Consider the following 18,048-nt stretch of genomic DNA (forward strand, 5'->3'; position numbering starts at 1 on the left):
TGAGGTGGCTGAACAAATCCCGAGGCCTGGGTGCCTCCTTGGGACTCTCCCATTCCCTCTTCCGACATGCTCACTCATAAACTGCCATCCCTCCTCTGGTCCACATCCATCTCATCCCCCATATCAACTGACATTCCTCCTTGCACTGTTCCCCTTACTGATCTGCTTCTACCCAGATCCAAAGACCTTCTAGGGTCTCTTACTGCTCTTTCTCTGCTGGACCTACTAGACATTGCCCTAGGCAATGCTGGAGGATGGGCGCTCGTGCCCTCATCCTCAAGTGGTACTCCAGTCAATCGTGCAGATCGACGAGTTCCTCTCATCCTGTTTTCTGAAAAATAGTACACATCACAAAAACATTAGCATCATATGGTTCATGTGAGCACACATGAACCCGCATCATATGCATATCATTCAAATCATAGCATTAATGCACATGTATATACTCATGGCATTTCACATCATCATACAAGACAGGACTCCACATCCTATCCTAGTGGACATGACCTTTCCTATTGTGCTTGACCTTCTATAACATCTATGAGCCCGACACTCTAGGTCCGACCATATGAACCTAGGGCTCTGATACCATTCTGTAACGATCCGAAAATCAGACTGCTACCGGCGCTAGGATCCAGATCGGCTTAAGGCCACCGGGACCCGTAGCAAGCCTGACATACAACCTGTAAACCTGTTTAATCCCATACATGATCAACTACATACATAAAAATTTGAACTTTTCTTTACATTCATTCATTCTTTCATTCATTCACCAAACTCAACCCGTTCATGCACTATACATAACATGATCATAAACATTAACTCCTCTTTGGAGTCCCAACAGTGCCCCAATGGGGTGACATCACATATATTGAGTTTGGTTACATAAGCATCATTAAAACATATATCATGTTTACAAAAGGGATTACTATACAACTCGGTCAAGCACAATTTCTAAACCTCAATCTCTGAATCAACATATACATGACATAACTATTCATAACTTTACATCATTTTACAATTTATCATGTCCACATTCTAACTATTACATACACATGACTTCATTCATCTTGACTTCTCTGCCTAGCCCGTACCTGCAAACCTGGGGGATTAGGGAGAGGGGTGAGCTACTAGAGCCCAGTAAGCAGAATAATAAAAACATTTAAAATACATGCTATCATGGAATGCATCACATCACAGGTAAATCACATCAAGGATGGTATTGTCACCAATAGTCCTCTATATTGCAAAGTGCCGGGACGTAGAATGGGTCAACCGGTCTTTCTCTTAAACATATCATAACATAACATTTCCAAGGTGTCGGGACGTAGAATGGGTCAACCGGTCTTTCTCTTACATAGTGCCGGGATGTAGAATGGGTCAACCGGACTTCCATACCATGACATACCGTACCATATCACATCATATCATATGAGGACTAAAGGATCATTCAATAACCAATCCACATCAACATCATAGAATGCAATGCAACATATTCGTGAATTCTAATGCAAACAACCTAGGATATCACATGGCATTCATGATGCATAAACATGCTCAAACTTTATAATTTATTTGCTTTAAAATATAAAGGTTTATTCTACTCACCTCTGGCTAGCTCTGAAAAAGACTAAAGCAGCTGGCTCACTGCTGGGGTCCTCGGTTCCTCGGGTCCGAACCTAGCAGAATAATAAAAACATTTAAAATACATGCTATCATGGAATGCATCACATCACAGGTAAATCACATCAAGGATGGTATTGTCACCAATAGTCCTCTACATTCCAAAGTGCCAGGACGTAGAATGGGTCAACCAGTCTTTCTCTTAAACATATCATAACATAACATTTCCAAGGTGCCGGGACGTAGAATGGGTCAACCGGACTTCCATACCATGACATACCGTATCATATCACATCGTATCATATGAGGACCAAAGGATCATTCAATAACCAATCCACATCAACATCATAGAATGCAATTCAACATATTCGTGAATTCTAATGCAAACAACCTAGGATATCACATGGCATTCATGATGCATGAACATGCTCAAACTTTATAATTTATTTGCTTTAAAACATAAAGGTTTATTCTACTCACCTCTGACTAGCTCTGAAAAAGACTAAAGCAGCTGGCTCACTGCTGGGGTCCTCGGTTCCTCGGGTCCAAACCTACACAGGTGGACTCAAATGAGGAACCAAACATACTAGAACATGACTCTAAAACATCCCCCAAAAACCCCCTAAAACACCTCAAAACGATCATGCAAAATATGCAAAGGAAGGCTGAACAGGGCACTTTCGGCGGCAGGTTCGGCGGCCGAAAGTCCCTCCAGAGCCAAAAGTCAGGCAGGTTCGGCGGCACCTTCGGCGGCCGAAAGTGCCCTCCAGAGACGAAAGTCTCTTTTCGGGGGCAAGCTTCGGCAGCTGAAAGGCTTGCCTCCCAGGCAGGTTCGGCGGCCGAAAGTCCTTCGGCTGCCAAACCTGGTTTCTGCCCAAAGGGCAGAAACTTGGCTCTTCATGCCCATATGCCTCCCAAAACCTTCAAACAAGCATACAACTCATCCAAAACATGCATAGATACATACATCAGCTCCTAGGGGCTTCAAACTATCCTAAACCCCATCTACAACACATCAAACATGCATATACAACATACATTTCTACCCCATGAATCAACTTAAAACTTGTTTAAAACATATAGTGAGCTCAAGATCGGCCCTTACCTCTTGAAGATCGAGAGGAAAATGACCCTAGCTCGGAGGTGGGAGAGATTGAGTTTCTTGAACCTCAAAGCTCGAAAACTTGCTTTATACTCGAAAATCTTCAAAACAAAGTGAAAACTTGTGAAAATCGTGAAAGATTTGAAGGAAGAAACTCAAGATCGGTGAGAGATGGCGGAGAGCTCACCTTGGCCGAAAATGGGGAGAAAAGCTAGCCCGTTTTCGGCTAAGGGACCCCTTTATAGGTGGCTGGCCAAGCCACATTCGGGAGCCGAATGTGCCTCCGCATGCATGCCATGTTCAGCGGCCGAACATAAGGTTCGGCTTCCGAACCTGGACTTCCCTCACTTATGCTTTCGGGGGCCTAAAGCCCTTCCGAAGCGCATGCATGTTCGGCGGCCGAACTTGAGATTTGGCGGCCGAACCTGGGTCTTCCTCCAAGATTATTTTCATGCAAAAACCCATTTTCTTTCTTGATTAAAAACATAAAACTCATTAAAATATTTTATGAAAACATGGTTTTACCCTTCTAGAGGTCTCCGACACCCGAGATTCCACCGGACGGTAGGAATTCCGATACCGGAGTCTAGCCGGGTATTACATTTAACTTGTGTTGATTTGATGCATTTGCAGCTTCTCGGGTAGATATCGACAACATCAAGGCCCCCAAGAACTTCACCCTCTCTCGGGAGAGTATGAATGCTGTATTAGACGCCCTCCGAGCTAGGCGATCTGTGTCAGAAGACACTCAGGAGGTGGCCCAGGTCATCTCTTCCAGGTCGGCAGGCCAGTCCATTCTTCCTACTCCTGCTTCTTCCCGAGCTCCTAAGCCGAGCTCTCGAGGTGTTAGGTTTTCCAGGCCCTCCAGCCGCAGAAAATCAAGCTCGGCTCCTCAGTCTTCTCAAGCCCCCAGGTCCCAACGGGCTTCTACTGAGGGGGCGAAAAAGGCTCCAAGGGTCACCGCCAGGCCGGTTGAAGGCACCGAGCTGGTGAGGACGGATTCTGCCTTGTCTTCTGGGGACGTTCCTGAGGAGAGGTTCGAGACCTCCGCAACTGAGGAGAGGGCTCCTGAAGGGGGGATGGAGGTTATCCTGGCTAGTGGATGTGTCCAGGAGGCTCCTATTGAGGTTGCCCCTGTTACTAAGGGAGTGGAGCCTAGACCAGTTGATGATGAGGGCGCTGTAGAGAGGGTCGGGAGCAAGCGTCCTCCTCCTTCTGAAGCGCCTGCCTCGGCTCCTGTCCCCAAGAGGTCTCGGGCCTCTAGAAGACCAGCTCCAACTCTGCCTCCTCTCGAGAAGAAGAAGGAGACTTCTGTGGTGCCTCTGCTGTCTGCTCCCGACAACGACATTTTGAACGCGGAGGATATCATTCATCAATCTCCAGCGAGCGTTGTTGCAGAAATCTTACGGGAGCGGATGTTTGGCGGGGTCACAGAAGCTTCAGATCCTCTTCTGCTTGCTCTCACTGGCCTTTTGGCAAGTTCTACACGAGAGCAAATAGCATTCCGATCTCAGACTCAAGAGGAGCTCGGAGGCACAATTAGGGAGATGCTCCTGATGGTAACTTATTCTTCTTACTTTCGAATTCTTTCATTTGGTTTCTGTTGTCTATCATTCTAATATTTTTTCTCTATGTGTTAGCTGATGGGCCTCTTCATGGAGGTAGACGCCCGGGACGAGTCCACTCGGAGCACAGTGGACCGCCAGATTGAAGAGGTGTGTCTTGAAGAAAATCTAATCGCAACCAGCGACGCCCGGAGTCACCTTGTTGCAGCTCAGGAGCATCTGAAGACCCTTAGGGAGGAGCTGGCCCATACTAAGGAGGCTCTGGAGGGGGCTGATAAGAGGGCAGCTGCTGCGGAGGTCCGCCGTGATGAGGTCTTGGAGCAACTGTCCTCCTTAGAAGAAGCTCAGAAGGAGAGGGATGAGGCTCGGCACCAGCACGAGTCGTTGAAGGCAGATTTCGATGCCATGCTGGCTCAGAAGGATGAAGCCCTAGCTCGGGTTGTGGTCCTCGAGCAAGAGCTGAGCAAGCGTGCTGATAATGAAAAAGACCTGGCTTTGGCAGTAGATGCATCTAGACTTCAGAACCAGCACCTTTGCCAGGAAGTCGAGGCTCTTAAGAAGAGGTGTTCAGCCTTGCTTGAGGATGCCAAGCACGCTGAGGACAGAGTCCAGTTGGAGTGTGAGGGGCGCTTAAGGGAGTACAAGGAGTCGGCAGAGCTCAAAAGAGAGATCGAGCAGGCCTGTGAAGCTTGTCTCCAAGGTTATAAGGACTCTTCGGAGTTGAAGGCCAAGATAGCTGAGGCCTGCGAGGAGCGACTTGCGAAATACAAAGCCTCTGACGAAATGAAGAATGCAATATGGCACAAGGTCTTCTGCATGTTCGTCTCTGGCTTCAATCGGGGCTTGAGGGAAGCCAGGCATGCCCCTTCCACCCCGCTAGCTGAACTCCGAGCTGCTGAGGTAGACTCCGATGGCGAGGAGGTGCTTTACGGGGAGGATGACAGACCCTTGCCCTAAGGAGCTCCTCATACTTCAACTGGATCCCTTGAAGAAGATGCCGAGCTGAGGGAGGAAGATGCTGGGCCTCAAGGAGGAGAGATAGTGCCCTTTGTGGGTACTGGGGGGTCTGGGCAAGAGGATGCCGGTCCTCCCAGAGACAGTAGTGTAGATAATAGTGATGTAAATAATGATGTAACTAGACATGTAAGTCCTTTACGGACAATTTTTCCTCCAGTAGTTGTAGATGACTAGACTAGGTTGTAACCCATTTTCTTTTTGTTTAATGAAATACAGCTTTCATTTGTTGTTTATACTTGATCTATTCTTGTCTTTGTTTATTTTTCTGGCCTTATCAAATTACTTAATCTGCTAAAAGCCTAATTTACTTAATCAATAAATTAAGGATAAAATTTTAAGCTATACTCTTATTCAGTGATTTCCCAAAGAGATCGGTCACCTTGGATTGACCAGTTCAATTAGCCATTTTCTTACCCTAGGGCTAATTAGGGCTGGAACTCCAATAATTGGTTGAACTTCTAACTCGTAAGTTTTTATAATCTCGCAAAGGCATTCTTATTAATTAATCCATGACTTGAGATCGGATATATAATTTTCATGTAATCAAAGTGAAATGGAACATATACCTTTTAGAGTGATGAGCAGAACTGACCTCTTTGTTTTTAGTTCTGTGCAGGTAGGAATTGAGGCTGGGGCCTTGTCTGCTCATGCATTAGATTTCCTCTTGCTCTTTGGATTAGAGGGAATTCATGACTTCCACTTTATCCCTCTGGCTTTCCTGAATTTGGTTCTTTTCTTGTTTGATTTACTGGGCTCAGGTCGGGCACTTTTTGTAATACCCGGCTAGACTCCGGTATCGGAATCCCTACCGTCCGGTGGGATCTCGAACGTCGGAAATCTCTAGAAGGGTAAGAACATGTTTTATAAAAATGTTTTAATGTGTTTTATGATTTTTAAGTATTAAAGAAAATGAGTTTTTGCATGAAAAGTCTTTGGAGGAAAACCCAGGTTCGGCCACCGAAGGTCAAGTTCGGCCGCCGAACATGCATGCGTTTTGGAGGCACGTTAGGCCCCCGAAAGCATGAGTTAGGAAAGTCCAGGTTCGGCCGCCGAAAGTGAAGTTCGGCCGCCGAACATTGTATGGATGCAGAGGCACATTCGGCCCCCGAACGTGGCCTGGCCAGCCACCTATAAAAGGGGCACTTAGCCAAAATGGGTGAGTTTTCTCCCATTTTCGGCCACAGCAAGCTTCCAACCTTCCCTTTGCAAATCTTGTGTTCTTCCTCCAAATCTCTTCCATTTTCCTTGAGTTTTAAACTCACATTGCAAGTTTTGAGCATTCAAACCAAGTTTTGGAGCTTTGGGAACTCAGGAGCTCATTTTCGTGGATCTCCAAGTTTAGGTCGTCTCCCTCTCGATCTTCAAGAGGTAAGAGCCGATCTTAAGCTCCTTATGTGTTTAAACTAAGTTTTATGCAAGATCTATGGGTAGAAATGCATGTTAGAGTATATATGATGAGTTTATGGGTTTTGATGCTTTGATGAACAATGTAGCTTGTTTTGTTGATGGAAGTGTTGTAGATGGGGTATATGATAGTTTGAGACCCCTAGGTGTAATGTATGTGAAGTATGCATGTGGTATAGCAAGTTTTTGCATGATTTGAGCTTGGGAGGCGAAATGGGCATAAAAGAGCTGAGTTTCTGCCCTTCGGGAGAAGCTCAGGTTCGGCCGCCGAAGTGACCTTCGGCCACCGAACCCCCTTTGTGGAGGCAGCATTCGGCTGCCGAAGTTGCCCCCGAAAAAGAGACTTTCGTCTCTGTCTGGGACTTTCGGCCGCCGAAGGTGCCGCCGAAAGTGCCTGACTTTCGGATCTGTCCAGGACTTTCGGCCGCCGAAGGTGCCGCCGAAAGTGCCCTGTTCAGCCATTTCATGCATATTTCTATGTGATATTTTCCTGATGTTTTAGGGGATTTTTGGGGAGTTTATTAGAGTTATGTTTATGTATGATTGGTCCCTCATTGGAGTCCACCCGTGTAGGTTCGGACCCGAGGAACCGAGGACCTCAGCAGTGAGATAGCTGCTTCAGAGTCTGTAGAGCTTCAGCCAGAGGTGAGTGGGATAAACCTTAAGTTTTTAAATAAATGAAATATAACTTTTTGAGCATGTTCATGCATCATATATGCCATGTGATATTATAGGGTGTTTGCATTAGTAATCACGAATATGTTGCATTGCATAATATGATGTGGATGCGGATTGGCTATTGAATGATCCTCTAGTCCTCCTATGGTATGATATGATGATGATACGGTATGGATTGCCAGTGAGGCCCATTCTACGCCCCTGGACTATGTTAAGAGAAAGACCAGTGAGGCCCATTCTACGCCCCTGGCATATTGGAATGTTATGTTATGTTATGTATGTAAGAGAAAGACCAGTGAGGCCCATTCTACGCCCCTGGCGCGATTGGACTATGTTGAGGACTATAGGTGACAATACCATCCTTACGTGATATGTTTGTGATGTGTTGCATTTCATGGAAGCATGAACTATTTAATATATGTTTTCTCTATTCTGCTCACTGGGCTTTATAGCTCACCCCTCTCCCCTAACCCCAGATGTGCAGGTACAGGGTAGACCAGGAGGTTAGCCAGAGTATGAAGTGATGTTATGTAATAGTTAGATTGTGGACTTGAAAATTGTATTATGATGTAATGTAAAAGAGTTTTAAGTTATGTTATGTAATTTGAATATTGAGGATAGAGTTGTGCTTGACCAATACAGATTGTTAATCCCACTTGTATGTACATGGTCTTTATGATATGAGATATGAGGTTATGTTTCAACCAAGCTTATGAATGATGGGATACCCCATTGGAGCATTTGATGAGGGCTCCAGTGGAGGTTTATGTTATGTTTATGTTTATGTACAGGTTGAGCTTGGTTGTTATATGAAAATGTTTACAGGTTTATGAGTACTGTTGATCATGTATGGGATTAAGCAGGATTACAGGTTATGTCAGGCTTGCTACGGTTCCCGGCGGCCTTATGCCGATCTGGATCCTAGTGCCGGTAGCGGTCCGGATTTTCGGGTCGTTACACTTTTGGCCTCTATGGTTTTCACCATTTGAGATGCCGGGGTTGCCTTAGGGAGCCCGGTCACCTACCTCACTGAGGTCTTGCGCAAGATTCAGGCACTTTGGCCTTACAGTCGCTTCATCATCCCAGCCGGTTTTGTGGTGCCGGAGGCGCTTGGGGAGCCCGGTCACCTACCTCACTGAGGTTTTGCGCAAGATTCAGGCACTTTGGCCTTACTGTCGCTTCGTCATCTCAGTCAATTTTGTGGTGCCGGGAGCACTTGGGGAGCCCGGTCACCTAACTCACTGAGGTCTTGCGCAAGATTCAGGCACTTTGGCCTTACTGTCGCTTCGTCATCTCAGCCGGTTTTGTGGTGCCGAGGGCACTTGGGGAGCCCAGTCACCTACCTCACTAAGGTCTTGCGCAAGATTCAGGCACTTTGGCCTTACTGTCGCTTCGTCATCTCAGCCGGTTTTGTGGTGTCGGGGGCACTTAGGGATCCCGGTCACCTACCTCACTAAGGTCTTGCGCAAGATTCAGGCACTTTGGCCTTACTGTCGCTTCATCATCTCAGCCGGTTTTGTGGTGCCGGGGGCACTTGGAGAGCCCGATCACCTACCTCACTGAGGTCTTGTGCAAGATTCAGGCACTTTGGCCTTACTGTCGCTTCGCCATCTCAGCTGGTTTTGTGGTGCCGGGGGCACTTGGGGAGCCCGGTCACCTACCTCACTGAGGTCTTATGCAAGATTCAGGCACTTTGGCCTTACTGTCGCTTCGTCATCTCAACCAGTTTTGTGGTGCCGGAGGCACTTGGTGAGCCTGGTCACCTACCTCACTGAGGTCTTGCTCAAGATTCAGGCACTGTGGCCTTACTGTCGCTTCATCATCTCAGCCAGTTTTGTGGTGCCGGGGGCACTTGGGGATCCCGGTCACCTACCTCACTAAGGTCTTGTGCAAGATTCAGGCACTGTGGCCTTACTGTCGCTTCATCATGTCAGCCGGTTTAATGGTGCCGGAGGCACTTGGGGAGCCTGGTCACCTACCTCACTGAGGTCTTGCGCAAGATTCAGACATTGTGGCCTTACTGTCGCTTCGTCATCTCAGCGGGTTTTTGTGGTGCCGGGGGCACTTGGGGAGCCCGGTCACCTATCTCACTGAGGTCTTAGGCCTTTGTGCCTGTTTTATTTTTCTTTTTCGTTTCTTTCAATGGAAACAAATGTAAGTTATGATAGATAACAAATTTGATGGTAATAACGTTTACTTTATTGCCATGTTTCAAAATACAATCGATTCTCTTACATTTGGTAACACTTTAAGGGAAGTACCTTTTCAAATGTTGGATATTCCAAGCATGAGGCTTAGGGTTTCCCTGCATGTCCTCGATTCGATACACCCCTGGTTTGACCACCTTTATTATTCTGAAAGGACCCTCCCAGATCGGCGCCAGCTTTCCTACTGCAGCTCTCTTTCCAGTGGCTTCCAGATTTCTCAAGGCCAGATCCCCTACTTTCAGGCTTCTTTCTCTGACCCTTTGATTGTAATAACGAGCCGCTCTTTGTTGATAAGCGGCTGTACAGACTTGAGCTTCTTCTCTGACTTCCTCTAGAGTATCCAGGTTACTTCTTAACTTATCATCGTTGGTGCTCTCACTATTGAATTGGACTCGATGGGTAGGGACCTGCAACTCAATTGGAACCACAGCTTCGGTGCCAAACGCAAGTGCAAAAGGCGTCTCTTTAGTGGACGTCCTGGGGGTAGTTCGGAGTGCCTACAGGATGCTGTTGAGTTCCTCTGCCCAATTTGTCTTGGCCCCATCCAGCCGCTTCTTCAATCCCTGGAAGATAGCTCTGTTAGTGACCTCTGTTTGGCCATTGGTTTGAGGGTGGGCCACCGAGGAGAATTTGTGCCATATGCCCATGTTCGCTGTGAATTCTCTGAAGGCACTGCAGTCAAATTGCCTGCCGTTGTCTGAGATGAGTACCCTCGGTATTCCGAACCTACAGATGATGTTGCCCCAGACAAAGTCTATCATCTTTCGGGCTGTAATTGTGGGGATTACCTCTGCCTCTGGCCATTTTGAAAAGTACTCTATAGCCACTACAAACTTCTTTTGCCCCATGGTCTTAGAAAAAGGACCCAGGATGTCTATGCCCCACTGTGAGAACGGCCACAGGCTGGATATGCTGGACTGAGGAGTGGCCGGAACGTTGATGGCATTGGCAAACCTCTGGCATACATCGCATCTGCGGACGAACTCTTCAACCTCCCTTTTAATGGTGGGCCAGTAGTATCCTTGCCTGAATATCTTATTCGCCAGCGTCGCTGCTCCCTCGTGGGCTCCGCATATCCCTCGGTGTATTTCTTCCATCACCTTTGTGGCTTCTTCCGGACTCACGCATCGAAGCCATGGGGTAGACTTTCCTCTTCTGTATAGGGTCCCTCTCACTCCTTGGTATTTGGCAGCTCGATCAGCTATTTTCTTTGCTTCATCCTTGTCCTCAGGGAGCTTTCCCTTCTCAAGGTATTCCAGGTATGGGGTCATCCAGTTTTGGCCCTGCTCAACCTGCATTACAGTGGCCGTTTTGTCAAAAGCAGGTGTGCTAATATGTTGTATGTATACCTCGTCAGGGAGTTGTTCTAGCTCCTCTTTAGACAATCGGCTAAGCAGGTCTGCAACCTCATTGTCCTCCCGGGGTATCCTCTGGTACCGTACCATAATCCCCTGTTCGACGAGCTCGGCCTCTATGGCTATTACCTTCACCAAGTAGCTCTGCATTGTTTGGTCTCTTGCCTGATATGCCCCTATTATCTGATTGATCACTAGATGGGAGTCGCTATTTATTTCAAGATCAGTTACCCCTACCTCCATTGCGATTAGCATCCCATTTATCAGGGCTTCATATTCCGCTACATTGTTAGAGGCTTTGAATTCCAGGCGCAGAGCATAACAGACTTTGAAACCCTTAGGTCCTTTTAGCATTATTCCTGCACCGCTACCCCCAGCGCTGGATGCCCCGTCCACATATAACTTCCAGTTGAATTCTCGAGGGGACTGTCTTTCTCTTTCCTCTTCTGGTGCTTCCGGGGGTGTCTCACCAGGTCCTGCTTGTTTCTCACTGAAAGAACACTCTGCTATAAAGTCAGCAAGGGCTTGAGACTTTATGGCAGTGCGAGGCCAGTATTCCAAACAGTACGGGCTGATCTCGATGGACCAAGCAAGCATCCGACCTGAGGTTTCCGGTCTCTGGAGAATCTTCTTCAGCTGCTAGTCTGTCATTACTACTCCTTGATGGCTTTCTAGGTAAACTCTGAATTTTCTGACTGCCAGCAACAGAGCGTACGCTATTTTTTCAATGTTCAGGTATCTCACCTCAGCATCTTTGAGCACTTTGCTGACATAGAAAACTGGCTTCTGTTCTCCTCCTTCCGCTCTCACCAATACGGCACTGACTGCTTACTTTAAGGCTGATAAGTAGATCAGGAGCTCTTCTCCTTCCAACGGACTACTGAGTACATGAGGCGAGCTAAGATAGCTTTTGAGCTCTTTAAAAGCCTCTCGGCAGTCTTCAGTCCATTCAACGTTCGGAACTTTCCTCAACTTCTTAAAAAACGGCAAGCATCTCTCAACCGACCTCGACATGAAGCGATTGAGTGCTACTACCCTTCCAGTAAGTCTCTGGACGTCCCTTACACAGGTCGGTTCGGGCATCTTCAGGATGGCTTCCACCTTCTCAGGATTGGGCTCGATGCCTTTTTCACTCACCATGTATCCCAAGAACTTTCCTCCCCTGATGAAGAAGGCACACTTTGATGGGTTCAGCCTCATTCTGTACTACTCTAATACCTCGAATACTTCTACATTTCTGCCGATCTGGTCTTTGAAGATTTTATTCATTAGCCTCTGGTATGTTGCCCCAGCATTCTTCAGCCCGAAAGGCATGGCCTTATAGCAGTAGGTCCCATCTTCTGTTATGAACGAGGTGTTTTCTTCATCCAACCTGTCCATTGGAATTTGGTGGTAACCGGACATTGCATCCAAAGACGACATGTAATCAAAACCGGCCGTGGAGGCGACTATTTTATTAATATCAGGGAGGGGATAACAATCTTTGGGACATGCCTAGTTGAGGTCAGTAAAATCTATACACATCCTATATTTGCCATTGGCTTTTTTGACTAATACAGGATTTGCTAGCCATTGTGGGTACATAACCTCTCTAATAAACCCGGCCTCCTCTAGCTTTTGCACTTCCTCCCTGGTGGCCTGCTGCTTCTCTCTTCCTACCACCCTCTTCTTTTGCTTCACCGGCCTAGCCTCTAGAAGGACGTTTAGCTTGTGAGTCATCACTTCAGGGTCTATCCCAGGCATGTCAGAAGGCTTCCAGGCGAAGCTTGATGCGTGACCTCGAATCAGGGCCATGACTTCAGTTTTCTGCTCTTCAGTCAGGCCAGAGTTAAGGCTGAAAACCTTATTTGCCTCTGCTTCTGATAAGGGGAAGGTTTTCAGCTCTCCGACCGGCTCTGTTCTGGCCTCTTTTTTCTCATCTCGGACCTCCAGAACTTCTGAGTCAAACCTTTCCCCTACCGAGCTCGGCTCTGATACTGTGGCTAGGTACACTGCTCTCGCCTCTTCCTGGCTTCCTTTGACTACTCCCACTTCTGCTTTTGTTGGGAATTTCATAGCCAGATATCTAATGCTGGTTACGACCTCAAAATCAAACAGCACAGGTCTTTCCAATATTGCATTGTAGTTCAGGGGGAGCTTCACCACTAGAAAGACCGCGTGGTGCGTCCAAGCCAGAGGTGTTTCTCCAAGAGTGAGGGCTAGCTTCACATTTCCCTCCACAGGTACTGGGACTCCTCCGATCCCTTTGACTGGGGCCTGGTCTCGAACCAGCTGCTCCTCGGGGATTCTCATCTGCTGGAAGACCCTGTATGGTAATAAATTCACTTTGCTTTCGTCGTCGACGAGAACCTTCTTCACTCGGTAGTTGTGGATGACGACCTCGACAACAAGAGCATCGTCGTGAGGCATCTGAACGCCCTAGGCATCCTCCGGAGAGAAGGAGATGGTCACTGGAGAATGTTCAACTACCTGCATGACCTCGGCACTACTGCCCTCCCGGTCTCGGCCTCTCTTCTTTCCCCTTCGGCTCATCCGACCTCCGGTTCCTCCCACAATCATGTTGATGGTCCCACTGGAGCCATCATTCATCGGTCCTGCTCCAGCTCTCCGGGGTCTCTCTGCTGTATGGTTCGGCTGAGGCCTTTCTCCTTCTGGTTTCTTCACAAAGTTTCACAAGTGTCCCCTCTTAATCAGCCTTTCGATCTCACTGATCAGCTGGTAGCAGTTATTGGTGTCATGGCCGTGCGTGCAATGGTACTGGCAGTACTTGTCAGGATCTCGTTGGCTCGCCTCAGCCCTCATTGGTTTCGGCCACTAGAGGAACTCCTTATTCTGGACTGCCATGAGCACTTCGGCTCTGGAGGCGTTGAGTGGGGTCAAGTTCTCTAGAATCCGGTGGGGAAACGACTTTTGTTCTGGAACCTGAGGGGGGAAGGGTCTTTGGTCCCTTCGATCCCAGGGCTATCTGTACGGCTCAGGCCTTTTGCTTTGCTTTTTATCATGCCTCTCCGACCTCCTTTCTTCTAGGGCTTTTCCCCTGTCTGCTGACTCCTTAGCAAATCTACTCGTTACTAAGGCGTCATCCTGCCTTATGTACTTCTCTGCCCTCTTCATCAACTCTGCTAGCGTGGTGGGGAGGCTTTCTACTCAACGAGCCAAAAAACTCGGGCGAAGTCGTCCCTTTCTGCATAGCCTCCACCGCTCTGCCTTCATCCAGCTCGGGGATCTGTAAGGCTTCTGTATTGAAACGGGCGACATACTCCCTCAACGATTTGTCTCTTTTCTGCCCGACCGTCTCCAAGTAGCTGGTCTTCGTGTCAGTTGGCACTCCGGCTATGAACCGGCTGATGAAGGCGTTGGCCAAATCTCCAAAACTTCTGATACTTCCTGCCTCCAGACTGTTAAACCACGCCTGTGCCAGCCCTGTGAGCGTCGTGGGGAATACCTTGCACATCAAGGCATCCGATAGAGTCTGCAACTCCATAAAGGTCTTGTAGTTAAGGACGTGCTCCCTTGGGTTTCCCGCTCCATCATAAGCTGCCATGGGTGGCATCATAAACTTCTTGGGGACGGTCTCCTGCTGCACCCATTTCGAGAAAGGTGAAGAGATAGGCAAGAGAGCCTAGTTATGATCTTTCGCTCCCAACTCAGCCAGGAGCTGCTCCTTCATTTTCTGCAGCTTTTGATCCACACCCTCCTCTTCCTGTCTGGGCCGCTTCTCCAGACGATCTTCTTCCTTCCATTCATCCTTCTCCGTTCTCCTGGTTGTTCTGGCAGAATAATTGTCTGTCTCGTCATTTTCTATCAACTCCCTCACCCTTCTCCCACGAACTCTGGCTTTCGGTTCTTCTTCTTTCCTGGCCCTCCTACCTCTTTCTCCGATTTCTCTGCTATTTGTTTGGGGGTGGTTAAAGGTAGGCTAGGGTTCATTGGTTCAGGGTTCCTCTACCACAGGCAACACGTTCATTGGGGTATTGAGGCCCCTCTGTTGCATCATCTGCCCCAACCAGTGGGCGGTGTTTTGTAGTTAAAGGGCCATGGCGTGGAGGTCCTGGTTAGATAAGGCAGCTCCGGGTATGTTTCCTGCCGAGTTCGGCGAGGGATTGAAGGGGATTGGTGGTTGGTTGTTTGGGGTTGTGGGACTGGAAAAAGAGAACTGTTGTCCCTCCTGAGCAGAGCTCAGGTCATTTGGGGTATTAACGAGGTTGTTTTCATTATGGTTGGCCATCGTGGATCTCAGTGGGTATTGTAAGAGTAAAACTCCGGCGATGAAAATATCTCCTTTGTCCCCACAGACGGCGTCAATTGATGATCTGAGATCCAGAAAATAGGGTTTTACAAGGGTTTAGTGAACTTGATCTGAGAGGAGAATATTTTCCCCCTTTTATTCTTTTCCTTTATCTGTCAGTGTCGTGTAATGGCCGCACTGCCATTGGGCCACCTGTCTCTGCCATACGGATACGGACGTACAAGAATATCAGATATCTGCTCCATGCGTAACGACCATTTAATTCTCTCCTGGCACGCATGCAGATAGACCCACTAGGCAGATGGGCTGGCTACTTCTTCTCCTCCGGACTGGGCTGGAAGATGAGATTAGGACTGAAGCTCAGGGGAGGTCTGATCTTAGGGCCGAACGAACTGGGCCGGCCCATTAAGAAGACTTAGAGGCCTTAAAATGGGGACTGTCATTATGAGCCCGGCCTCGTAACGGGATGGTGAAATTCAGCGGTCATCAAGAGTCAAATAGTTAATTTAATAAAATAATAAATATGTTTATTTTTTTATTTATTTCAATTATAAATTACATTTTTTAAAAATTATAGTCTATATATTAGCTTCCTAATATAATTTTTTTTTTAGCTGATCCTGATTATTGGTTTAATGAGATATTATGTATTCAACTAGAAAATTGTAATGTATAAAGTATGCGGAGGAGTATTTATATATAGTGTGTCTAGCTACTAAAAACTACTAGAACCTATTACAGCTAATGAACCTAATTATCTAACTAAAACAAATTATATATGGTAACATCCTCTTCAAGTTAGATGGACAAGGCATCTGGTGCAACTTAGAGATGAAAACACTAGTGTAACTATGTAGATAATGACTTGGTGAAGATATTTGTAACCTGGCAAACTAAAGGCACATGAAGAAGAGCAATAAAACCCTTCTATACTAATCAACATCAAGGTGCTTAGTTTTTTTTTTTTTTTTTATGAAAAACAGGTTTGTTAGCTATATAAATAGCCGCCTTGTTATTACATTGTAAAAAAATAGAAAATTGAACATCAATCTTTAAATCTTTAAGAAGATAATAAATCCATAACAATTCACTTACTAGTGCCCCCTTGCTGTGATATTCTGTCTTTGCATAAGACTTAGAACCTGTTTTCTATTTCTTAGTCTTCCAACCGATGAGAGATTCACCTAGAAACACACAAAAATTAATAATAGATTACCGAGAAAAGGAACAAGTGCCAAATCTACATCACAATAGGATGTGAGGTTAGACAACTTAGATGAAATAGAAAAATGTAAGCATCTAGATGGACATGTCTTAATATCTGACTCGCGGTTGTCGAAACCGGTTAAAAATAATATTTCCGGTTATCAACAATTTTACAACTGCAGATAGTGGTAAAGGATCGAATCCACAGCGAATTGTAAACTTATCTATCTTTCTCAACAAGATCAAGAGAATTAACTGAAAACGCAACTGAAAGCAAGTAACTGAAGCGGAACAAAAGTAAAGTGCAATAAAAGTAAAAGGGGGGTTTTGAGGTTGATTTGATTAACACACTACTGAAACCAATTAAATAAGCAAGTAATAGAAATAAAAGAGAAATTCAATATGAGAGAGGTCTAGTTGAAGAGATGGATCCACTTTGGTTGTTTGGATTGATCATTGAAACTTATGTTCTCTTGATTGATTCAATAGATTAGTTATGGAGGTGGAAGACGCTTCTCACCACCATGTCTCTCCTTATGATTAAATCAATTAGGGAACGTCCTCTAATCAATTACTAATTAACAAATTGCCAAGGAACGTCTTTGGGCCTTAGGCATCAAAACAATTGTCAATTGCATGAAGAAATAGAGAGATCCAATCCTAGCTATCCAAACACATGGAAATGTTGCTAGATCATACAATTCCTTAGTTATTACACCAAGTGTTCTTATGTTAGAATAATTACAGCAATTACGGACTAAAAATTATCCCAACTAACAATCAATTACCTTGCAATCAAGAATCAAGTGGCCAATTTGATCAAAACAACAAAGCAATCATAGATTCAAGCACAAAATTGTATGAATATTAAACTAATCAAAGACAAATAGTTTATGTTCAGATCTCACAATCCATAAAACAACCTTAGTTTCAACCAATCTTCAACTAGAATAAAAGGTTTCAGCCACTCATGGCTGAAACAAAACAGAAAATAAAAGGAGAACGCAAAGGAAGATGAACCGAATTGGAGATGGAGATGGTGCGCCTTGCTTGGCCGGATGGGGGAGAAGGATTTGCTGTCCAATCTCCTTGGATGGCTTCTTTGAGATCTTTAAATATGTTTTAAGATGCTTTCTTAGGGTTTCAAGAGGCTGCCCAAAATGCCCTTGGTCCAAGATGTGCCATCCATGCACATGTGTGAAGGGAAAAACGTGGGGCATGTGTGGCTTGTGCAAGAGTGGGTCTTTTGGTCTTTGTTTGCTGCCCAAATGTCTTCAAGATGCTACCCAAGGTGCCCAAGACTTGCCTTCACACTCTTCTTGCCGCCTACGCACTAATAAGGAAGGTGGAGCCTCCTTTGCAATTTGAATTTTGAATGTGCAAGGCATGAGGTGGCAAACATGTGATCTTTGGATTTGGCTTCCTTAATAAGCTGGATTTTGAAATTGAAAATTTGAATATGAATATTGAAAATTTGAATTTCAAAATACTTTCCTTATTTGACTCTTCATATATGGCAAGTTGAGGCTTGGCTTCTTGAATAAGGAAAAGACTACTTGGAGATTTGAAATTTGAATTTCAAATTGTCTTGGCTGATTGTTCTTTCCATGTTTGCCACTTTTCTTATTTAGCTTCACTTGAA

General features: G+C 46.1%; 1 protein-coding gene across 1 annotated transcript; it reads left to right on the forward strand.

Annotated features, from left to right (window-relative positions):
- Window positions 1-3,420: 3,420 nt before the first annotated feature.
- LOC110615365 (uncharacterized abhydrolase domain-containing protein DDB_G0269086-like) lies at window positions 3,421-5,247 on the forward strand. Its single transcript, XM_021757207.1, has 2 exons — window positions 3,421-4,284; window positions 4,366-5,247. The coding sequence occupies exons 1-2, from the start codon at window positions 3,421-3,423 to the stop codon at window positions 5,245-5,247; spliced, it is 1,746 nt and encodes a 581-aa protein (XP_021612899.1).
- Window positions 5,248-18,048: the final 12,801 nt, after the last annotated feature.

The sequence above is a fragment of the Manihot esculenta genome, chromosome 5, assembly GCF_001659605.2.
Source record: "Manihot esculenta cultivar AM560-2 chromosome 5, M.esculenta_v8, whole genome shotgun sequence".
Taxonomy (NCBI): Eukaryota; Viridiplantae; Streptophyta; class Magnoliopsida; order Malpighiales; family Euphorbiaceae; genus Manihot; species Manihot esculenta.

Excerpts from the sequence above, each read along its gene's own strand:
- LOC110615365 (XM_021757207.1), top strand. The coding sequence starts at position 3,421 with ATGAATGCTGTATTAGACGCCCTCCGAGCTAGGCGATCTGTGTCAGAA. Across the intron at positions 4,285-4,365 it reads TTAGGGAGATGCTCCTGATG|CTGATGGGCCTCTTCATGGA; the intron begins GTAACTTATTCT and ends TCTATGTGTTAG.